This window comes from Chelonia mydas, chromosome 9, assembly GCF_015237465.2.
Source record: "Chelonia mydas isolate rCheMyd1 chromosome 9, rCheMyd1.pri.v2, whole genome shotgun sequence".
NCBI lineage: Eukaryota > Metazoa > Chordata > Testudines > Cheloniidae > Chelonia > Chelonia mydas.
The window spans coordinates 100,667,495-100,691,484 of record NC_057855.1 but is presented as its reverse complement, the minus strand read 5'-3'; the positions used below and the strand labels follow the sequence as shown (position 1 = coordinate 100,691,484).

At 56.4% G+C, this 23,990-nt stretch overlaps 1 protein-coding gene across 3 annotated transcripts; it reads left to right on the top strand.

Annotated features, from left to right (window-relative positions):
- Nucleotides 1-1,160: 1,160 nt before the first annotated feature.
- On the top strand, nt 1,161-23,599 carry SLC7A3 (solute carrier family 7 member 3). Of its 3 annotated transcripts, none has more exons than XM_037908685.2 (12): nt 1,161-1,392; nt 13,166-13,574; nt 14,200-14,358; nt 14,546-14,726; nt 15,167-15,279; nt 17,423-17,645; nt 19,180-19,319; nt 19,421-19,523; nt 20,488-20,699; nt 21,765-21,931; nt 22,292-22,400; nt 22,969-23,599. In XM_037908685.2, the coding sequence occupies exons 2-12, from the start codon at nt 13,205-13,207 to the stop codon at nt 23,100-23,102; spliced, it is 1,911 nt and encodes a 636-aa protein (XP_037764613.1). In that variant the 5' UTR covers nt 1,161-1,392; nt 13,166-13,204; the 3' UTR covers nt 23,103-23,599. The 3 variants fall into 3 exon arrangements, with proteins under 3 accessions (XP_037764613.1, XP_037764612.1, XP_037764614.1); XM_037908684.2 differs by lacking the exon at nt 1,161-1,392 and adding an exon at nt 4,522-4,610; XM_037908686.2 differs by lacking the exon at nt 1,161-1,392 and adding an exon at nt 10,969-11,366.
- The last annotated feature ends 391 nt before the right edge of the window (nt 23,600-23,990 follow it).

The window sequence follows — 23,990 nt, the reverse complement described above, 5'->3', positions numbered from 1 at the left end:
AAAAAGGAAGGGCCAGTTGCTGCCCCAAAGAGCACAAGCAGCCAGATGACAAAGGAATGAGCCGCTGGAGCCTGGCCATGCCTCCTAGATACCTGATGCTCCCACTGGCTCCTTGACCCACTTGTTGGCTAGCTGCCTTCTTGCAGGTCTCGGGAGGGTGTGAATGTCAAGGGTGCCTGCCAGGCTGGGCCCTGTGTTGCGAGGGTGGCCTGGAAGAAAAGGCAGAGGTGCTCGTGGGAGCAGCACCCGGCTAGAGGAATGAGGCTGGGAGCATAGGCAGAGCAGGGCGTTCAGCTATGTGAGCAGGAGCTGCAGCTGTTGGGAAGGGAGGGCCTGGCAGACTCTGGACTAACCCATTACCGTATGTTCTGAATCTAGCACCTTGGGGCTGAACTTCTGCAGCTTCCGGTTAGCCTGCTGGGGATGTCTGCTGCAGTCATTCTCAGTCTGCTGCTCCGGTACCATAAAGGCGTGGCAGGCGAGTGAGGGAGCTGGCTGGGCAGTTCTGTCACCAGAGCTAAGGGGGGGTTGGAGGGGTTGCCCTGAGCCAAGGGAAGGCTGCTGCGGGCTGTAAATGCTCCCATGGCTGCTCAGCATGCAGAATAAAGGAGTGGGAAGCTGGGTCGAAGGGTAAGTGGGTCCTTGCCCCTCGTGGGAGGTTAAAGTGGGGGAAGAGTCTGGGAATTACTGCCCACTGTTGTTAGAGGAGCAATGCCATAAGATCCTTTCCCTTTGCTGGCAGGTAAACCTGCCCCCCTCCAGCCCATGATCCCTGCCAGAGGTGCCCTGCTGAAGGACAAGGAACTTGTGCTCTGGCTACCTGAGGGGCCCTGAGCACCAGCTCGCACCAAGGGGCGGAGACTGGAATGTTTCTCAGGCCTGGCATGGGCACATTGCCCCAGATGTATTTCTGGGCTGAGCAGTGCTGCCTCGTCCTGCGGGCATTGCTTGAGAGAGTGCTTTTCGTTAGCTACAGTAATAAAGGGGCCTCCCTCCCCGCCAGCCTCAGAGGACACAGGCTGCCAAGGGCGTTAGCATAGGTGCAGCAGGAGTGTTAGAGGCCCCCCCTTGCTGAGATCCAGGCAGCCGAGGTGTTTCCGGGCTCTCGAGCATGGGAACACATGGTGCTGATGCAGTGGGGCGGGGCTGGCGATAAGCCGTAGTTGTGGTTTTCCCCGGCCTAGGCAGGTTTCCTTCCTTCTGAGCAGCAGGGAGTGACTCTGGGACACTTCCTTCTGAGCCGCAGGGAGTGACTCTGGGACAGCGTCTGCTTGTCCCTCTGTATCTCAGCCAACGCGGGAGGAAGTGGCTGTTTCTGTCCCTCTGGTGACGGAGCCCGGAGCCCAGCAGCAACCCACCTCCAGCTGTGTGGGAAGAGGTCTGCAGTTAAGGGTGGGTCACTTTTGCTTCCCTTCCCTGTGACTCAGCTCTGCCCTGGGGTAGAGCAGAGGGTTCTCAGCAGGTTTTACTGTCTCTGCTTCCTGGAGCTGGCTCCTGAGCGATGGAAAGTGGCTGGGCCCCTGGCCAGAAGGGTGTGATTGGGGCTGGCCTGGAGGCCTATGTTGTGCACACATGCTGTTCAAACAGCAGTTGAGTTGGGGTAGCCGTGGTGGGAACCCGAAAGCCTGTGTGTGCCTGCACTAGAAACACTGTAGTCTAGACACTTACACAGCAATGGAAGGGGTTCTTCCATCGCTGTCGTGCAGCGGTTCTCAAACTTCAGTGCACTGCGACCTCCTTCTGACAACAAAAATTACTACAAGACCCCAGGAGTGGGAACCAATGCCTGCCCTGTTGCCCCGGGGTGGGAGGGTGAGGGGCAAAGGCTAAGTCCAAGGGCTTCAGCCTCAAGTGGGGGGCCTGTAATGTGAGCCCTGCCCCTCGGGGCTGAAACGAAAGCCTGAGCCCTGCCTCCCAAGGCATTAGGGCTCAGGCTTTGGCTTCAGCCCCAGGCCCCAGCAAGTCTTAGGCCAGCCCCATTAAAATGGGGTCACGATCCACAGTTTGAGAACCGCTGCTTGTAGTGAATCCACTTCCCTGGAGCCAGGTGAGTGAGGAACTCTGGAGCAGGCCGACGGCAGCTTGACTCCAGCACACGGGATATCGCAGTCCTGGGCGAGGTAGTTTGAGTGAGCCGACCGCGCGCCCAGCAAAAGGGCGGCTCGCTGCCTCCTGCTGCACTTTACATCTGAGCTGCGGGAGCAGAAGGAGATGATGACACCACGGGACGGCTTGCATCGGTGGCAGCACACAGCATTCTGGGAAGTGTAGTTCTGAACTGGTCTATGCTGGTCTGACAGAATGAGGAGCAATGGTCTCAAGTTGCCGTGGGGGAGGTTTAGGTTGGATATTAGGAAAAAAATTTTCACTAGGAGGGTGGTGAACCCTGGAATGGGTTCCCTAGGGAGCTGGTGGAATCTCCTTCCTTAGAGGTTTTTAAGGCCTGGCTTGACAAAGCCCTGGCTGGGATGATTTAGTTGGGGATTGGTCCTGCTTTGAGGAGGGGGTTGGACTAGATGACCTCCTGAGGTCCCTTCCAACCCTGATATTCTATGTCTCAAGGCTTTCGTTTAACAGGCAGCAAGTTTAAAACAAACCTTGGGAAGTACTTCTTCCCTCAAAGCACAGTCAGTCTCTGGAACTCATTGCCAGAGGACGTGGTGAAGGCTAAGACTGTAATGGGCTTCAGAAAAGATCTAGATAAGCTCATGGAGGACAGGTCCATCGAGGGCTAATAGCCAGGGGTCAGGGATGCAATCCCATGGTCTGTGTGTGCCTAGCCTCTGACTGCCAGAAGCTGGGCTTGGACGACATGGGATGGATCTTGTGATAACTGCCCTGTTCTGATCATTCCCTCTGAAGTGCCTGGCACTGGCCACTGTTGGATGACAAGACACGGGGCTAGATGGACCATGGGTCTGACCCAGTCTGGGGGTAAAGATGTGCAGCGCTAGTGCTCTCGCTGCTATAAGGGGCTCACAGGGCCAAACTGCACTGGAGGGGCAGAGGTGAGGCACAGGGAGAGTCCTACAGTGCGCAGCCAGAGCCCCGGTGTGAGTGCAGGGGCAGCGCTGGTTGGAAAATTACATCAAAACATTCATACGCACTGTAAAAGCATAGATATGAGAAAATGCTTGTACTTGAAAAAGCATCCTAGGTTTCAGAGTAGCAGCCGTGTTAGTCTGTATTCGCAAAAAGAAAAGGAGGTCTTGTGGCACCTTAGAGACTAACCCATTTATTTGAGCATAAGCTTTCATGAGCTACAGCATCCGATGAAGTGAGCTGTAGCTCACAAAAGCTTATGCTCAAATAAATGGGTTGGTCTCTAAGGTGCCACAAGTCCTCCTGTTCTTTTTTTCATCCAAGGTTTGAAAAGTATGAATGAAGACTGGCTTCCTCACACCGCTCTTTGTTATGACAGCGTTGGCACGTTCATTTCAGTGATGTTGGCTGACCTAATGATTTCAAATTATGATTTATAAATCATCAAAGTCCCACACTGATGTTTATTGGTGTTTAATATATGGGCCGAGAGTTAGCGCCAAATCGCCTTGCTGATGAAAACGTACAGCCCACCTTTGCCCTCACGTCTCACTCCTCAGCCCTGTGCCCTGCCCTACCCCATCCTGCGGGGCCCCCCTTCCTGCACCCTGCCCGGTCAGGTCCCTGCGCAGGGCCCCCATCCTGTGCGGGCCCCCCTTCCTGCGCCCTGTCCAGCCCCTGCCCGGTCCGGTCCCTGTGCGGGGCCCCGCTCCCTGCGCCCTGCCCGGTCCGGTCCCTGCGCGGGGTCCCCCTCCCTGCGCCCTGCCCGGTCCGGTCCCTGCGCTGGGCCCTGCGCCCTGCCCGGTCCGGTCCCTGTGCGGGGCCCCGCTCCCTGCGCCCTGCCCGGTCCGGTCCCTGCGCGGGGCCCCGCTCCCTGCGCCCTGCCCGGTCCGGTCCCTGCGCGGGGCCCCCTCCCTGCGCCCTGCCCGGTCCCTGCGCGGGGCCCCCTCCCTGCGCCCTGCCCGGTCCGGTCCCTGCGCGGGGCCCCCCTCCCTGCGCCCTGCCCGGTCCCTGCGCGGGGCCCCCCTCCCTGCGCCCTGCCCGGTCCGGTCCCTGCGCGGGGCCCCGCTCCCTGCGCCCTGCCCGGTCCGGTCCCTGTGCGGGGCCCCGCTCCCTGCGCCCTGCCCGGTCCGGTCCCTGCGCGGGGCCCCCCTCCCTGCGCCCTGCCCGGTCCCTGCGCGGGGCCCCCTCCCTGCGCCCTGCCCGGTCCGGTCCCTGCGCGGGGCCCCCCTCCCTGCGCCCTGCCCGGTCCCTGCGCGGGGCCCCCCTCCCTGCGCCCTGCCCGGTCCGGTCCCTGCGCGGCGTCCCCCTCCCTGCGCCCTGCCCGGTCCGGTCCCTGCGCTGGGCCCTGCGCCCTGCCCGGTCCGGTCCCTGCGCGGGGCCCCGCTCCCTGCACCCTGCCCGGTCCCTGCGCCGAGCCGCCCCCCCGCGGGCAGGCGTGGGGGCGGGGCCGACAAGGGGGCGGGGCTTTCTGGCCCCGCCCCCTTCCTGCCCCTGGTGAAAAGCGGCCGCTTCCCGCGCGCTCGCTGTTCATTCGCTGCGGAGCGGGCCGGGGCGGGACGCGCCTGGTGAGTGGGGCCGGGCCGGCGTGGGGCTGCCGGCGGCGATCGCGCAAGCGGGGCTCGCGGTTACATCAGCCGGGCCGGGCCGCACGCGGGGCACTGGGAGCGGGACCGGGACCGGGCGGGGCGGGGGGGCACCGGGTGCGGGGCGAGGTGCGGAGAGAACGGAGGAGGTGCGGGGGGAGCGAGGTGCGGGGGCAGCGGGGGGAGCGAGGTGCGGGGGGAGCGGGTGGGGGCAATGGGGGGTGGGAGGGAGCGAGGCGCGGGGGGAGCGAGGTGCGGGGGGAGCGGGCGGGGGCAATGGGGGGTGGGAGGGAGCGAGGTGCGGGGGGAGCGGGCGGGGGCAATGGGGGGTGGGAGGGAGCGAGGTGCGGGGGGGGGCGGGCGAGGGGAGGCGAGGTGCGGGGGGGGTGGGAGGGAGCGAGGTGCGGGGGGGGCGGGCTGGGGCAATGGGGGGTGGGAGGGAGCGAGGTGCGGGGGGGGCGGGCTGGGGCAATGGGGGGTGGGAGGGAGCGAGGTGCGGGGGGGGGCGGCCGGGGCCATGGGGGGTGGGAGGGAGCGAGGTGCGGGGGGAGCGGGCGGGGGCAATGGGGGGTGGGAGGGAGCAAGGTGCGGGGGGAGCGGGCGGGGGCCATGGGGGGTGGGAGGGAGCGAGGTGCGGGGGGGAGCGAGGTGCGGGGGGAGCGGGCGGGGGCAATGGGGGGTGGGAGGGAGCGAGGCGCGGGGGGAGCGAGGTGCGGGGGGAGCGGGCGGGGGCAATGGGGGGTGGGAGGGAGCGAGGTGCGGGGGGGGGCGGGCGAGGGGAGGCGAGGTGCGGGGGGAGGTGCGGGGGGGGTGGGAGGGAGAGAGGTGCGGGGGGGGCGGGCTGGGGCAATGGGGGGTGGGAGGGAGCGAGGTGCGGGGGGGGGCGGGCTGGGGCAATGGGGGGTGGGAGGGAGCGAGGTGCGGGGGGGGGGCGGCCGGGGCCATGGGGGGTGGGAGGGAGCGAGGTGCGGGGGGGGTGGGAGGGAGCGGGGTGCGAGGGGAGGCGGGGTGCGGGGGGGTGGGAGGGAGCGAGGTGCGGGGGGGGGCACTGGGGGGGCACCGCCGGGCGCGCGTCCGGTCCCCGCCCCGGTTCCGGAGCCGGGAGGCGCCGGGTGCCGGGCTCGGCGCCGGGCCCGCGCGCTGGCGGGAGGATCCGCCTCCGCTCCCGGCCGCGCCTGGGGCTCCGGCTCCCGGGGTCTGGGCCCTTCGCGCGGAAACTTCCTGGGGCGGGCGAGTCCCGGCGGCTCCGAGTCCCCTGGCCGCGCCCGCTCCTGCCCTTCCCTCGGCGTCTCGGCCGGACTCCCCGGGCCGGGAGGGGAGCGTGTCCCCGGGGCCGCGGAGCTCTGCCGGGGCCGCGAGCCGCTGGAGACTGGCCTCGGTTTACAGGAGGCCACTTAGAAAGCAGGAGCGAAGTCACTGCGAGCTGAGATGTCTCACCATGCCCCGTCTGTGCTGCGGGTGTGTGATTACACACGGAAATGCACCCACAAGGCTTCTGCCCCGGTTGCTTCATTGTCTCGTTATAGGGTAAAATGAGAGAGGGCCCATTTTCCGGTAGCAGGGCGCTGTGACGCTTCTGTACGTTTGTCGGATTTTGTACTCCGGTCGTTCCTAAGCGAGTGTAACTTGGGGGTACACAAGACCAATCCAGCTCCTGAAAGGGGCACAGCAGCCTGGGAAGGCTGAGAGCCATGGTAGCTTCTCCCTCTTCATAGAAAAAAGAAACGGCCACGCTTCAAATCTCTTGCTCTGTCTTGACACATTCTGAGGCATAAGAAATTCTAGCTTCATCTGACTCCTGCCGGGCTAGGATTCCCTCGCTGTTCCCCCAGTCATGCTCCGGCACGGCTGGCGTTGCCAGACAGCATCACAAATTCAGAAGGAGGCAGAACTGAGTCGTGGGCATTGGACTGGGGAGCTGTGCTCATTTATTATGTGATTTATTGCTGTGTTACCAGGGAAAAACTAGACCAGTATGAAAATCCCTGATAGCTACAAGCATATTAGGATAGCGGCTTGTGGGGGTCCTGCTGCAACTGGGGACAAAGCAGTGAAACGGCTGGGTGTGAGCAAAGCCTGGCCTCCTTCCTCACCCTCCAGTGTTGGCTGCCTGGCCTTGTTCCCTCTGTCCGATATGCCTCTGTACAGAGTAGCAGTCGTAGCCTTTGACACTGCTCCAGGCTGGCCATTCCTGCCTGTCTGTTCGTCCACGAATCACTCTGAGTGCTTGTGGCACCTTAGAGACTAACCAATTTATTTGAGCATAAGCTGTTGAGTGCGTCACTCACGCCCTAACCTCGGCTTTGGGTTGAGCTCACAGTGGTGGTTGCGTTCAGCATGACTTCCACATAGGCAGTTCTGTCAGGAGCAATGACAAGGTGGCACCCCAGGCAGTCGTGGGTGTCGAGCAAACACTGAAAACTTCCGGGGCCTTCGGAGTCGGTACAGTGTCTGCCATGTCCGTTTCCCTTGGCTGGCTTTCTGGCATTCCAGTACCAAACCTGCGTGGCAATGAGGACCAGGAATGCTCCTCTGGAGGAGAGCGGCTGGCAACGGAGCACATGAGCATGGCTCTGGCTCCTGTCAGTTGCTGCTGGATGTGCTCGCTCGCTCCAGGCTGCCCCTTTCAGAATGCGAGCTAGGCTAGGCTGCGTAGGATTCAGAGGAGACCGTCCGCTCCTGATTGGTTTGGTTGTGGAACCTGAGGGCACTGAGGCAGCGGAAGGAGCAAACGGGGTCATCTCCTTTCCTCCCACCTCCCACAGAAAGGAAATTATTGGTTTTCTGTAGACAAGAACGAGACTTGGAAGGATCAGCTGAAATATGCTGAAGTGATAGCACTTGATTTGTAGCCTTTTCAAATTGGCAACATTGCATGGGATGCTTTCAGTCTGCGCCACTAGCCCCTTTGCGGGGCGAGGGAGCTGGGTGCCCATGGGAATTGCCCCCACACACCACAGGTGTTGTGTAAATAACAGCTTTAGGAGCAGCTCCATGCCAGGTACTCTTTACAATTGAGCGCTTTTGGGCCAGTAGCTTGAGTAAATCAAATTGTCTCTAAAATATGCTTCCATTACTGCTGCACTTTCTCTGCATTCTGGTTTATCTGGAGGCTCGTGGTGAATGGCACAATTAACGGGAGCACCTCTCCCTTTTTCCCAGACTCTTGCCTGCCTTGATTCTCTCCCCTCCTTCTGTTTCAGTCTGGCTCTTCAGAGCCTGGAGATAGCGGCTCACACGCGCTGTGCAGCATTTACCACCAGGGAGTGCTCTCGCTCCTCAGCGCTGTCGGTGTTCGCATCTTGCACTCGGATTTAGCATTGACGCTACTGACTTGCCTCTCAAAACACACCTAGGCATACCCAGGCTTCTGATGCTCTCCCAGCTGCTCTCTTCTACAAGTACTGGCACCCTGAAGACTGGTGGTGTGCTTCTCCATTGCCTAGTCCCGAGGAGAAAACTTGGGGTCCCAGTTGGCAGGCAGCTGTTTCTCATGGGGGTTTAATAGTTTTTTAAAGCCCACCTGTCTTTATTCAGACAGATGTCTGCCCAGCTTTGGCAGACTAGCTAGAAACGTGTGCGCTGTGGCCAAGTGAGTTTTGCTAGAGGAAGGTTGTGTGTCCCTTGAAATGCTGCTGTTTTACTGTGTTAGGCGGGAGTCTGCCTGGTGTGTTTTGTATATTCTTATAAAGCTTCCTATTCTAACACGCTGGGGCCTCCTAAGCACTTAGCCTTACTGTTGCAATGTTGTCATTGCTTAGTTCCTATAGGCAGCATGAGGGTGGAGAATGGTTTTCTGTGCGGTTTAATTCTACGTGGCTGTTGTTCCCCCCCCTAAACAGGTGCTACTGGAGTCCTGTGCAGTACCTGGCAGATCCGTGCGGTCTTGATGACTGCAGCTGGTAGGCTCCACCTGGTAACAGCCAATTTGTTTCTTGGGCAGTGAATTTTGGAAGGCTGGAGCTGAGGTTTGTTTCGTGTCTGACTCAGATGGCTGTTTGAGAAATGTGGATGGCAGCTCATGGATGCTGAAAATAGATAAACCCAGAAGTTTATGTAAAATAATACAAACCAAAGTACTAGGTATTTAAATAGGGCTAATGCGTCCTGGTTTGGTGGAGACCAGGGCGACCACATGTCCCGATTTTATTGGGGCAGTCCTGATATTCACGGCTTTCTTATAAAGGTGCCTATTACCCCTCATCCCCGTCCTGATTTTTCACTCTTTCTGTCTGGTCCCCGCAGTGGCAGCTAACAGCTGGTGTGCCTGGGATTGTAGTCTGAACTGAACTTCGTTGCGATTGCCGAGGCCACCATCTTTAGTTCTTCTGTCCCATCTCCGCTTTACGCGTTCATTATTGATTGCCGGTGTCATGCTGATAGCCTGGCTCGCTGGGATATGCTTCTGAACGGCTAAGGGCAAAGCTTTTCAACGGCCACGATGGAGTTGAGAATTCCTCCCTTGCAATGGCTCTGATTGCGGCATTTTACTGTTATAGCTCATATCTGCGTTCACTGCTGTACTAGGACATGAAGTGTCCAGAGTTTTATCGATGGCCTATCCGTGTTTCTTTTGTTATGAGTGTAATACCTCCTGCTTCAGGGCTTCAGCCCATCTCTGTTAGGGATTGGGAGACCTTCACGGAGAACAGGTTATACTGCATTTCCCTACCGCAGGGCTTCTTACACCTTCCTTCCTCTGATATATCTGGTATTGGTGATTGGAAACCGGCTACTAGAGTAGATGGACCTTGGGTCTGATCCACTCTGGCAGTTCCTATCTTTGCAGTTTTCAGACTTCACCGTCCAAGCTTGAGTTCCCTGAAGCGCTTAACGAGCTGTGCTTGGAGGTGCAGGAGCTACCTGCCCGGCACTGCTAGCCGCATGCAGTTGGACAACAAGGGATACATGTAGGCCAGGCCTGAGGTTTGAGTTCAGCTGGGTTCGTTAGCTCCTGTAAGGTGGGTGGTGGTCAGAGTTTAAAATCTAGAAAAGACTCTTCAGCTGGATGGCTCAGTTGTTCGTCACTTTCACAGCAATAGAATCACCACTGGGTAGAGGCCAAACATGGACAGTTCAGCTCCAGTAGCAATTGCTGCCAGAATTGGATCATGATAAAGCAGCTGGTTATAGTGGAAATGATTTTGTAATTAGAATTCCGGTGGTCACTATCAGCAACTACTGTAATTCCTCATCAGCATTACTTAAACTGACAGTCTGGAAATTGCTGGGGATCCTATCTGTGTGCCTGCATATTCCAGCGATACCTCCCAAGAAGCAAGTGATCCTACACTCCAAGGGCTGCAGTGCTCAGGTGGACGAACAAGCCTGCATGTCCTGGCATCTGGCTGTCCCCGAATCTTAGCAGGACAGCTCTCTTCGTACTCCTGGAGTTCTGTGGAGAGGAATTGCTATGATTTGGTTTGTGCTCTGTTAGAGAGAGCAATATGTCATCCTGTGTGACAGCTGAGTTAAAGGCAACTGTGTCTGCTCTCCAAGGCAGAATGGATCAAGAGTCATGGGAAGCTAGGTTTAAAAAACCAGTGCAAGCTCTGAGTGTGCTGGTTCATTTAGGAATTAGGTGCAGCCGCACCTAAGGTGTGGTAACCATCTTCCGGCAGATTGTTGGTCTCTGCTGTAACTCTGGCTACATCTACGCTACAGGGCTGACCATAGTGGTGGAGATGCTCTAAGCCACTGGGCGAGAGCTCTCCCATCAGTTAAATAACTCCTGCCTCTGTGAGAAGCAGTGGCTAGGGTGGCAGGAGAAGCTCTCCCGCTGACAGAGCGCTGTCTACACTGATGCTTACATTGGTGTAATTTATGTTGTGCAGGAGGTGGATTATTTACACCCCTGAGCGAGGTAAGTTATATCGAAGTAACCTGTAGCATAGACAAGATCTCCCTTTACCAAGCTGGCCTTGCAGGTTGTGGTGACGTGGTTTGGAAAAGCAAGTCTCTCCTGCTCTGTTCACGCATTAGAGAGAGTTGTACTGTCCTGGCTTGCTCTGCTGTCGCTAATGTCTGAATCCAGTGTAAATCCCTTGCTTTGGAGTCTTACTCTTCCATTAAGTATTTGTCTGGTACCTTGTGTTGAAACTTGGCATGTAAGAAAGAGCTCATGTTACCACATTCTGAAGATTAGTTTGGCCAGTTCTTGAATTGTGCAAGGGAAAAATCTGGCTCTAAACTTGGTTGCATTTCAAATATCTCATTTTAAAACGGTGCTTTCATCAGTGACTTGTGGAATGTTGCTGGGGTTTGGGGAAAATGCTTTGGAGTTTGAACAGCCAAAATGTTAGCATTTGAAAACTGCTCTGCCTTGTTGAATTTCAGATGGTTAGTGAAGGTCCAGCAAATGGACTCTGTCGCAATGGGCTTGTTGTAAGGACCGAGAGGGGCACCATTCTGGTCTTTTGGGCACTGTGTACACTACGTTCTTTCCAAAAGGAAATGAAATATGAAAACTCTGCTCATAAAATTAATTTCCCAGTGGCTGAAGCGAGGCATTTCCAGACTTTCACATGTCAACTGTAAATATGCCAGGCCAATTACATTAACTCCAGCATGATGTTAGAAATGCCATAAAGACCGTGCAGAGTATTCCAAAAGTGAATTCAAAGTCCCTTTTTCCTGCTGGGTTCCATCAACGCTGTGGCTCTCCTGCCCCATGTAACCCATCTCCATCACACAGGAGTCTCCTGGGGCTTGGGGCCAGCCACCAAGATGGGGCATCAGGTGAGCATGGATTTCAGCAGATTGTGTGGATGTGCAGAGTTCTCCTGCCCTTCTGTGAGGCTGCGTGATTATGAAGCCCTTGGAGATCCTTGGATGAAGGGCATGTTGTTGCTTGAGGGTCCAATATAAGGTCATGAGAAGTTTTCCAGACCTGCACCATATACTGTAGGTCCTTTTCCTGACCCTGTCCCTATTCCCGGGCTCCTGCACCAGCTCTTCTGGTTGTTGGCATCATCAGCATAGTGCTTGCTGGGAATCTCTGCAGCGCTGACCTTGACTTGGTATGAGAGGTTGGTCTGGGGTGCAGGTGCTGTGCTGAGACGGGCTGAGAGTCTGGCCAGGCACCATGGAGAGGAGCTTAGTGTAAATGCCAAGGGGAAAGTTGCCTCAGCCCAGTTTACCCGATTACCCATTTCATTGGCAGAACGTTCCGCTCTGTGCTGGTCTCTGCCATCCACACCCACAGACGGTGCCACGATAAGAGTATTCAAACAGTCACATTTGGGCCAGGGGATGTCTGAGCTGCCAAGCGGAGTGGGAGTACGCACCAGACAGCTAACCGGTCATGAGACCTGCCTTTAGATATTGACGGATGTGGAGTGTTCAGTGCTTGCATGGGGAGTCTCCGGTTTCTACAAACAATTGCTGGGCCTGTCCTTTGCTTGTGCCTCCTACCAGGGAAAAGCAAATAAGGCAGAAGTTGATTCAGCGGGGGCTAGGCTGCAGACAACGCTGGCACACAACCCTTGGCCAGTGATGGTGAATAGGCACCAAGCAGGGTAACGGGTGATGGGCACCATGAAAGGAGGGCTGATGCTCATCAGTGTGGTGGACCAGGTCGCGCCCTGTGCTAGCGGGGTCAGTTGACAGGCGTTGGTGGGGCCTAGGACTGTTCCTCGGGGTTCTTTGAACCCGAAGCTCTTGGTAACTTTTGCTCTGTGCGAGGTGGTGTCAGGAAATAAATCAGGGGAGGGCCGGCCGGCCGACCGATAGATGGTGGCACAAACAGGACAACACAAGAGTGCTTTCACTTAAAGCTAAACTGTACTTAGTCTCAATCACTTACACACACGTCCGCAAGAGGTTAGTAAAACACCCCCAACCCTCGATAATTACCGAAGCTGAGTGTGGCTCTCGAGTGGCACAGCGGCAGCTGCCGCTGGGAAACACAAGTTGCATCCAGAGAGAGAGAGAGTCCAGTCCTGAAGAGTCCTCCTACCTCAAACTTCCCCCTTATTTATACATTAGTAATAGAATGACATGTCCCTTGAAGCAGACTTGTTAAGCAAGCAGTTCCAATGGGCAAGCAAGAGGCTCCTTCTGATTATCGATTAACCAGGTGTGGGTTTTTCCAGAGTTTGCAGCCTTGAGGCCCCAATAGACATTCCTGGGGCACATCCTGCTCTTCTAAGATGCATGCATCAGCAGTTTCAACACAGTCCTTATCAGGAAGGATGCGGGGTCAAGCTGCCCTTTCTGTGGCACCCAAACCACCCCCTGCCCCCCTTGGTTAAGCTAAGCCTGCTGACTTGGCTAATTTACAGCCTGCTGACTTGGCTGCTTTTAGCAATAGGCCATAGTGGTGTCAGGCACTTTACTGGTTTGCCGAAGTCTCCCCGTACAGTTTGTCTTCACCAGGGATGCAGCAGTGAGGTCACTGCAAAATTCCAGCTAGCCTCGCCTACAGCAGGGACGGCTCCGGTTGGCTCCGGGCTCTTGAGATCTCTGCAGTCTAGTCTTGCTGACACTGTTGCTACCTTTAACGTTCCTTGTGGTAATGGAGTGACCTTTTCTTTCAGGGGTTTTGAGTAGTCAGACGCCTCCTGGGAGTGGATACAATGTTTGAGAAAACAGTGACTGGCTTTGGCAAGAAGCTGATCCGCCGCCGAATCGTGGATCTCAGCGTGGAGGACTCCCGGCTGGCCCGCTGCCTCTCCACCCTGGACCTTATTGCCTTGGGGGTCGGCAGCACGCTGGGGGCAGGCGTGTACGTGCTAGCTGGGGAAGTCGCCAAGGAAAAGGCCGGCCCCTCAATTGTTGTCTGTTTCCTGGTTGCTGCGCTCTCCTCTGTGCTGGCTGGGCTTTGCTATGCGGAGTTTGGGGCCCGGGTTCCCAAAACTGGCTCTGCCTATCTCTACAGCTACGTCACCGTGGGAGAGATCTGGGCCTTCACAACTGGTTGGAACCTGATCCTGTCCTACGTGATAGGTACGAAATGGTGGCCAAGCTGCTCAGGCTTGCTGAAGAGGAGGAACTTGGGGTGAACTGGGGCAGACTCTCCCTGAACACTCCAGCGGGTGGAGGGCAGGGGAGAACTTCCTGAGCTTGTTGATCACGGGGAGGCACCACTGCTGGGATGGAGGGTCTGGCCAAGCCCTCCCGGGGTGGGGGCTCTCTGAGGCCGTGCACGAGGTGGCTGTGCTTATTAGACATCTGGAGCACAGGGGTCTTGGGACAGAGTTCAGGGTTCATCTGCCAGGCCAGACAGTGCTGGGAGCCCCTCTCTGGTGACCCCAGCCTAGGCAGTCCTTGGTGTTGCCAAGGCCCAAAGAGCAGTGCAATGAGCCAAGGCTTTAGGGGTGGTGCGGTGAGGAATGGCGATCCCAGAGGAGGCCCCACAAGTTCTTAGCTTCAGGCACAGCAATGCCGGGGTGACGGTGCTAGAGGGCTCTCGTGACACAGGCGTGCATCCTCCCAGTGCTCGGTGGCAGAGCTGGGCTCCCTGTGCTGCGTGGTGGGGTGGGGGGGTCTCCACAGCTCTGACATGCACTTGGGAGGAGGTGGGGGGCAGAGGCTTCTCTGGTTAACGTGCAACTTTGCTCTTGGTTGCTAGGGACGGCGAGTGTCGCCCGGGCCTGGAGTTCTTCCTTTGACAATATCATTGGCAACCACATCTCAGTCTTCTTTAGGAACAGCACCTCCCTGCATGTGCCGGGTGTGCTCGCCGAGTACCCAGATTTCTTCGCACTGCTCCTGATCCTGCTGCTCACAGGTGAGAGGTGCCAGAGCTCTGTAAAGATACATGAGCTTTGTGGCATGGGCAGGCGAGTTTGGGAAGGCCATGGCTGGTGCTAGCCCCAGGGGAGTGTTTGAGGGGAGGGTGTGGCCCAGGGGCATTGATCGTGGGGAGAGTGTGGCTGGCGCTGCCTCTCCTATCCCCTCTTGTGTTCCTTCTCCAGGTTTGCTGGCATTTGGCGTGAGCGAATCTGCCTTAGTGAATAAAATCTTCACTGCGGTGAACCTGCTGGTTCTCTGCTTTGTCATCATCTCTGGTTTTGTGAAGGGAAGCGTCAAGAACTGGCAGCTGTCTGAAGAAGACTATTACAACCACTCAGCCATGGCCACCAGCCAGGACGTTAGGTAGGTGGAACATCCCACTCCCCAAATTCTGCCCTCTAGCGGGAGCCCAGCCCACCTTTTTGCCCACAGTTGGTACCTACCTCGGGAGCTGTGCTGTCCATGCCCGCTCTGGCTGCTGCTTGGTGGTCCCCTAGCTAGTCGGGTTCCAAAGGGCTGTGCCCTACCCTGGATTTGTCCTTGGCAGGGAGTGTGCCATGCAGCTTCCCCTGCAGTTGACAGTTGCACTGTCTGGTTTGTGCCTGTCGCAGGCTGTTAAGCTGCATATTGATGGTGACTGTAGACACCTGCTCCCATGGCAGGGACGCCTTACACAGGATGCAGTGTGAGAAACCTGCATGTAGCATTTGCTCAGGGCCTTTTCAGCTCTGTCTCCAGCAGGCAGAGGAGGTAGATGTTAACGGAGACTCCTCCAGAACAATGACCAGTCTTTCCTCTTTCAGCATTGGCTCCCTGGGATCAGGGGGTTTCGTTCCTTTTGGATTTCAAGGGATCCTCGCTGGAGCTGCAACATGCTTCTATGCCTTCGTGGGATTTGACTGCATCGCTACAACAGGTAAAGCAGCTGCTTACGCATTGTCTTCCGGGAGTTTGGGATGTGGTATTTCCCCACATTCCCCCCCTCTGAGTCACCAACTTCCGTGCAGTGATCTCTGGTTGCAGAATTTCCAAATAGGTTCTGGGTGTGGGCGGGCAGTTGGCAGCTGCACTTGCCAAGCCAAAGGATCAGCTCTCTGAGATCCCTGCATGGCCCAGGGTGGAGTGTTGCAGGCCTTTGGGTGCTGCCAAGAGCAGAGACTTCACTTCCTGATCTGGGAAATGCTCAGATTTATGAGCCTTTCTGCAAACATGGGGACTTAGCCGTGGTAATTGGCACTGTGGGTACAATGAGATTTCACCAGCCTGCACCTAGAAAACTGGTTCTTGTAAACAGTCTGCACCATTTAATGACAAGACACCCGGCAGGCAGATGGAGTCTTTTCCCTGAAGTGTCGTCTGCTTTCTGGTGCAGAGCCTAGAGTCTGCTCTCACTGCCATGTGTGCGGGCTCCTGGGAATGCTACTAGGAGTGGCAGGCCCATGGAGGCGAGTGTATGGACTGTGGCTGGGATTCCTGGTGTTGATGGCCCAGCCCACAGTAACTTATTCTAAGCCCCGAGTTCATTGAGAATGTGCCCTTTGCCGAGAGGGAGCCTTGGCTTCCTCCCGTCACGGCCAGGAAATGCTGTGAGCAGGCTTCCGAGTGAGATTCACTGCGTGGCCCCAGGCCCCAAGCCGGCAGGATCTCAATGCAGCCCTCGCCATGTCTGCACCCAACCGAACCGAGACCGCGGCAGTGTCAGAAGCAGGGTGTTCTCGTGCCCCAGGAGTCTCTGTCCTACTGTGCCTGTTCACCCCTTTCTGAGCACTCTGCAGCGTTGTCTGGCCTGGCAGATGGGGCTTGGAAAACGTACTGGATGTCCCTCGTCAGAGCACTAAACCTACTAGCTGTAGCAGAGGCTCCACGGTGACATCCCTGGGCAGTCACCTAGTGATAAGCCCTGCCCTGACTGGTTCTGCTGTGAGAAGGGGAGAGTGCTGGGATTTCTACTAGGATGTTCGCAAAAAGAAAAGGAGTCCTTGTGGCACCTTAGAGACTAACCAATTTATTTGAGCATGAGCTTTCGTGAGCTACAGCTCACTTCATCGGATGCATACTGTGGAAACTGCAGAAGACATTATATACACACAGACCATGAAACAATACCTCCTCCCACCCCACTCTCCTGCTGGTAATAGCTTATCTAAAGTGATCATCAAGTTGGGCCATTTCCAGCACAACCTGGATTTGTGCAGGAAATGGCCCACCTTGATTATCATACACATTGTGAAAAGAGTGATCACTTTGATGGGCTATTACCAGCAGGAGAGTGAGTTTGTGGGGGGGGGCGGAGGGTGAGAAAACCTGGATTTGTGCTGGAAGTGGCCCAACTTGATGATCACTTTAGATAAGCTATTACCAGCAGGAGAGTGGGGTGGGAGGAGGTATTGTTTCATGGTCTCTGTGTATATAATGTCTTCTGCAGTTTCCCCAGTATGCATCCGATGAAGTGAGCTGTAGCTCATGAAAGCTCATACTCAAATAAATTGGTTAGTCTCTAAGGTGCCACAAGTCCTCCTTTTCTTTTTGCGAATATAGACTAACACGGCTGTTACTCTAATACTAGGATGTTGTACCTTTGGCCTGCTTGGATGCTCCCTCTTCCATGTCGGCTTGTGGCTCGTGCTGCGTTTCATTGCAGGGTCCTGCCCCATGGAATAACCCCAGTGCCTGCCTCTGCTGCTGCTTCCCGCACTCGCAGCAGCTCTGTGAAATCAGCCTGATGACTGGCAGCGTTAGGGTTCTCCCCAGGTTCTGGAGCTGACCCATCTTGCTAATTTCACTGTGTAGCCAAGCTCAGAGCAGCAGCCGCAGTGGAGGCCCTGGAGCTATGGTAGGCTCAGGCAGACAGCACTACACTAGGGCACACTGGGAAGGCTCCAGCTTCCTGGGCTTTCAAAGCAAAGCTAAACTTCTTCAGAAGCTGACTTCATCTCCACTCATCTGCGGCAATGGGGTTTCTGAGGCCCATTTATCAAGTTCCAGTGGCACAGCACATGTGGATGTGTAGGGGAGGGAAGATGTTAGTGTTCCAGGTCTCATCTCTGCTCCTCTTTCAGGGGAGGAGGCCAAGAATCCTCAGCGTTCTATCCCCATTGGCATCATTGTGTCTCTCCTGATCTGCTTTGTGGCATATTTTGGAGTTTCTGCTGCCCTGACCCTCATGGTGCCTTACTACCTGCTGAACAAGGACAGTCCCCTGCCCGAGGCCTTCAAAGATGTGGGCTGGGAGCCTGCCCGTTACGTTGTAGCCGTTGGATCTCTCTGTGCACTCTCAACCAGGTAAGGAACTCGGGACTTCGTCCAGCACCCTGCTCCAGTAACAGCTTCCCCAAATCTTGTTCTGGCTCTGGAAATGGTGGAGATGGTGTCTGGCTAATGGTGTTTAAGTGCGGGGGGCTAGATGGCCAGGGGAGAGGTTCATTTCCTTCCACAACATGGCAGTAATTGTTTACATCTCTGCTAGACCCATTGTAGCTTTAAACCAGTATAAGCAGCAGTCACAAAATGTACTGGTATTCTAGTGTATATGGGTGAAAAGCAAAACCTTGCCCAGCCTCAGACAGGAACGTTCCCTCCCAGACAGCTCACCCTTGTGTGCCCAGTACGCGCCTATGCCCTCATTGAGGAGCCAAGCACCCCAGGAACCTCGTGAGTCCAAATATCTCCTAACCGGTCACGAGTGACCTGGGAAGACACCAGTGACAGGCACTTGATGCCGTTTGCACTGACTCCATGCAGCCAATGGCCAGAAGAATGAGAAACTCATGTGGTGGGAACTCGCAGCAACAGAATTCAAGCGATGTAAAGCAGAGGCCTTTGTCTGACATCTGTGTACTTGCTCTGAGATAGCCCAAGCCCACCAGAAATGCATAATTTGTGCCTCTTCTACAGCTTCAGATCCTAGCAAATGAGAATCGCTGGGTCTGAGCCATTTGTTTATCTGAATAGTATGGAAGCCCCAAAACCTGTTGTCTGCCTGCTACCACGGCACGTGGATGTAAACCAGGCGTCCATGCAATGCAGGCTGTTTCTCGGGGTGGGTGGTACTTGTCAGCCCATCTGCTCTTCAGGAAAAGCCCCAAGGAACTCCCTCCTGTGGCCAGTTCCTCACACACCCCTCTTCATTTGCGGCATTGTTTTAAGTTGTTGTCATGGTTCTGATGTGCTGAGAGCTGTGCTTAGAAGTTCCATTCACATGGCTCATGGTAAGAACTTGTTCTTATCAGTGCAACAAAATAAACTGAAACAAAAGCACTAAGTTCTGGCCATGGCTTCTGGGGCTCCTCCTGCTCCGTGTCACATCTGTGTGGCTCTGGTTAACTTGCCTTGTCTACATGCCCGAACTGTACTGGCTGAGCTGGGTTGGCTTAGGAACAGATTTAGTTTGACTGTGCGACCCGTTGTGGGGAAGCGCTTGCTCTGCTTTGAGTGCCATGTGTCGATCTGGCCTCATTCAGTGAGGAATCTAGTGGGGAGCATGAGACCACAGAACCCTGCCCCACCGCTGACTGTCAAACATGGTCGTCTGTGTTCTCTTCTCCTCCTCCCCGCCCCCCGTGTCGTGTGTGTGTTTATCACCGGCCATCAGCAGGGCATCCACTACGTTTCTCCACTGAATTTACGCCAACTCCAAGAGTCAGATCAGAATGTACCAGCTGTGATCTAAAGGGACCAGACAAGAGATGAAGGGTCCTTCTGGGCTGATCTCACTACCCGTTGCCTTTGAAAAGGACACAGTGACTGGCATGGTGGCGAGAGGTCTGGATCGAAGCGGCAAATACTGAATGTGTTGGTGTAATCTTTCTCCCTGCAGTTTGTTGGGCTCCATGTTCCCCATGCCCAGAGTGATCTATGCCATGGCAGAGGACGGACTGCTTTTCAAGTTCCTCTCCAGAGTGAACACACGGACGAAGACTCCCCTGGTGGCCACTGTTGTGTCTGGCATCGTTGCTGGTAAGCAGATGCTTGCTTGTGCTTGGCCGCTCACGTGGCCTGTTGGAGAGCGAGCACAAGCCCTGGGCTCGCTCTCCCACGCTGTACCTGTTATGTTGCAGCTCTGATGGCGCTCATGTTTGAGCTGAAGGACCTGGTGGACCTCATGTCGATCGGCACTCTGCTGGCGTACTCGCTGGTTTCTGTTTGCGTGCTGATTCTCAGGTGGGTGTCTGCCTACAGCCGGCCCCTTGGAGCGTGAGCTGCCTTCTGAACAGGGCCGCTTGGTTCACATGCTGGGGAGCGTGTGCTGCAGCCAGAGCTTCCTGCCCCCAAAGCCCCCTGCCCAGAAAAGCCATTTCTTGCCTCTTGGAGAGAAGCTGCCCTGGGGAGCCAGCAGCTATCTCCATGGGGGTATATGGCAGGAGCTGGTTCTGAGACAGGCGTGGGTCTGGCCCTAGCCAGGCTGTGGAGGTTGTCCTTCCTTCCCCCATTTGGATGCTCAGTGTGTGTGTGGGGGCGGGGCAGGAGGGGAGGGCTCCAGGTGTTTTGTGCTCTAGAAGCTCCACAAGGAGGGGCAGGGGAACCTTGGCTGACATCACAGGCCACTCATGCACCCTGAGCTTTGCAGCCTGTGAATATAGCTCTCCTGCACTCTCGCCCTCTGACCTTCCCTGTTGACTCCTCACTCGGGACTCAATGGAGCAGAGCCTGAGCAGTCACCAAGCTGCCGGGGCGCTGGAACAGTGTGTGTTGTGGGGGTGCTGAGAGCCATTGACCCAAACTGCAAATCCTGGATATGATGGAAACCACTTCAAGCCAGGGGATGTGCAGTACCCCCAGCACCCCTAGTTCCAGCACCTGTGCCAGGCTGGCCAGGCCCCGAGCCTTGTGAAAGCTACCCCAGTCGGTGGTAATGGTAAATCACATCCAGAAGCATTTGAACACTGTGGTATGTAGTCCCTGTGTGGGCCCGGACACAGCAAGCCTGATGAAGGCGCCAGGCTGCATTGGGCCAGCTGGTCACTGCTGGCAGCGGACTCAGCTGCAGCCTGCACATTGACAGTCTTGGCCTGGATACGGCTTTTCAGAATCTAGTGCCCTGGCAGGGAAGCTCCAGAATCTGTGCTGCTGCTCTGGAGGCAGCTTGACAGCTGTTGGGTCACCACTGACTTGGGGTTTGGTTCAGGTATCAGCTGGATCAGCTGAGCTCTCCAAAGGGCCTGGAGATGGTGGAGCTGAACGGAAACGAGGAGGAGAAAGCGATCATGAACCCCTCCGCCAGTGACTCCCAGGCTGCACTGCAGGAGGGGTTCACCTGCAGGTGCCTCTTCCACCCCCGCAGCAAAACTCCAACCAGCTTGTCAGGGAAAATTGTCTACGTCAGCACTGCGGTCCTCGGTAAGTGCGCCAGGACGCGCCTGGCCTCGGCCGGGTAGGAGCACAGGAAGTGACAGCGATTGATTTAATTGGGTCTCAGACAGAATCCAGGCCTGCGATGTGTGCAAAGGCAGGAAATGAGCAGGGTTGTTGCCAAAGCCACACAGGAGCATCCTGTGTCATGTGCGTGCTCTGGCTTTCCAGCGTGGCCCCGGAGCTCAGCACAGGGTGAGCACACAGCCACTGCACGTGTCTGCAGAACTCCCGGGGTGTCACTGCCATGACGGGCTGCTGGGTTGCTGTAGGGTCCCCAAGATGTGGTGGGGGGCCTGCTGAGTTCATGGGTGGGGTAGAGTGACTGGGCCAGGGTGTGTGCCCCCTGCTGGGCTCGGGGGCAGCTAGCCTGGAGTGCTGATTGGAATGGTGGTGCCTGGGGAAAGCTCACAGGCAGACCTGCTCGACAGAGCCGTCAGCGTGGAGCTAGAGGTGTCTGTGTTAGGCTGGGACTGCTCAGGCATATCCTACGTGGAGCGCATGGGGGAAGGATTGGAGAGCTGAGAAACCCTGCAGGTCTCCCCCGACTGCCAGGAACTAATGGGACGCACTAAAGGTTCAGTGCACCTGGGTGTGCTGCGTTACCCCCTTAATGAAGGCGTGTCAGTAACTCTGTTGCTGGACTAGGGAAGCTGCCCCTCAGCGCTCCCGTCTAAGCAGGAGTCTCCTATAGGAGTAGCACAAATACCTGACTCCCCATCCCATCCACGACATGGGGAGATGGGAGAGTGACCGTCGCCCGGGGCGGAGGGCTAGTGTTTGCAGAGTGCTATGCAAGTGCTTATTGATTACCCCGGGGCTTCTGGGTGCATTTATTTGGAAGGAAACTGGCTCCAGTCACGTGGAGCTGGGTAAGAGAAGAGGCCAGGCTCTTCAGCTGGTCTCTAGGGATCTGCAGGCAGCCTAGAGAATAAAACCTGGCCGGCAGCTATGACCACGCTGGTGCCTGCTGGCTGTGGCTGGAATCGGAGCAGGGAGTGCGGCAGTAGCCATTTTGCTTGGACAGCACAACATCCCTCTCCTTTCTTGCAGCTCTGTGCATCACCATCCTGTGCCTGCTCCTGGCCCAGGGGATGGACTACCTTTTGGAGGGCAATGTGGACTGGATCGTAGGCTGCATGGTCCTTCTGGTGCTTATTGTGCTCTCCACCGTCATTGTCTGGAGGCAGCCGCAGAGCAACGCCCGGCTGACTTTCAAAGTAAGAGTAACAGCCGGGAGCTGGATTCCCACCACTGCCGGTTCCGTGGCAACCTCTGCTGGGGACAGAGGGATTTGCTGCTGGCACTTGGCCGTGGGTGCAGCCAGGGTCGTCTGGCCCGGAGACAGCCCGTCAGAGCTGCCTGGGGTCCCGGAGACAGCCCGTCAGAGCTGCCTGGGGTCCCGGAGATTTGGTGCCAGATAATTGGACAAAAGAACGAATGTTCCCAGGTCTCAGTCTCCAGGTTGCGACATACTCTGGGTGGCCCCCCCTTGGCTGGAAGCACGGGGACGGGGAGGGCAGTCTGCCTGCTGTGCTCCTCTCCGCAGCAGCAGTGTCTCAGCCTCTCTTGTCTCACAGGTGCCTTTCCTGCCGCTGCTTCCGCTCTTCAGCATCTTCGTTAACGTTTACCTCATGATGCAGCTGAGTGCCGGAACCTGGGCCCGGTTTGCTGTGTGGATGGTCATAGGTAAGCGAACACACCGCTCCGGGCATCGTGTCCTGGCCCAGAGGCAGGGACTCTCGCTCTTCACCTCCCCTCCTCATGAAAAGCCCCATAAGAGGGACCTTACAAGGGCTGGACTCCCCAGTATTCACCTGGTGATGGGCTTGGGCCTGGCAGAGGAACTCCATCCCTGCCTGACGGGGGCCCAGTTGCCCTGTTCCACCCTGATTTTCACACCTCGCTGTGGAGACGTCTAGAAGCAGCAGGGTGCCGCAGTGTCTTGCCACTGTGTGAGAGATGCTGAGAGCTGAGCCCTCTGGAGTCAACAGCTGGCAACGGGTGACGTTAATCTGCCTGCTGCGGCCACTTTATCTAGAGCCCGCCAGAAACGGGGTTTGGGCCTTGCCTGCAGCTCACTAGAGCACTAGGACAGGCCTGTTTCTCCTGGGGAGAGGGAGGCAGCGCTTGGGGGAGGACACGAGAGGCCCTTAGCCTGTCTGGGCTCTGGGGAGGGTGTGCTGGGGCTGGGTGGCAAGTTCCTGTGGCTCTTGGGCTGCTGGGGACTGATTCCAATGCTGAAATTCCCTTGCAGGCTTTGCTATCTATTTCGGCTATGGAATTCGGAACAGCATAGAAGGGAAGAATGAAAATAAATCCCATTCCACAGCGGGCAAGTCTGTGCACTTCTCCGGGATAGATCCCAGCCCTGAAGCTGCTACAGTCTGAGACTGAGGATGTTCAGAGCATTCTCATGTGCAGCCTGGACTCCCTGAAGGCCCTTGTCCTCCTGGCCCCTCCTTTCTATGGAACAGAATGGCAAACTGAGCAAGAATGCAAAGCCCTGGTCAGATGGATTCTGAAATGAGGTCATGTGGCAAAGCCCAGTTGGGTCCTCTCTGTTTACCCTAATGAACTGGATGTTAAAATCCCAAACCAACCTGAGGATAGGGACGAGGCCAGTCGTCTGCCAACCTCCCTTCCCCTGGATGGATGTTACCTTTGACGCTGTTGTGTGTCAGGAATGCTGCTTTCTTTGGCTGACAGGAGGCCCCCATGTAAATAGTGCAGCTATATTTATTCTGTCCGGCCATGTGGCTGGGGGCTGCCTTTCTCTTCTGTTTGTGTAAATCGAGTGCAGTGTTCCATGGTTCCTAACTCGCTCCTTGTATAGAGTCGTTTTTAAATGTTGGCTTTTGTACTATTAAACTCCAGGGTTTTTTAAATATTCAGCTCCTTCGATCCTCCAGGGGCTTGTTTCGATGCTTGTTTTATTTCCCAGTCCACATGTGCCTGTGGCAGCTGGAAAGTGGCCGCTCCGGAGCAGTGCAGTGGAATGCCTGGGGAAGGTGCACACAGCAAACTGGACAGGGCTCTTTCCCAGAAGCTTTCTGGGGAGGGTTTGGTGTTAGGGGGAGACAGAGGCCTGGGTAATTACTCAGACACTAGAGGCTTTGTTATCAAGGCATGTGTCCCTGAGGAGCCCCGTTCCATTATCATTTTAATTAAGTGTATCCAACAGTAGCATTTCCTCTGGCACGGTCTCAACCTCCTTTAATGGCGCTTTTACCTCTGCTGGTCTGCAGATCTCCCAGGGTTTAAGTGCTGCAGCCAGTG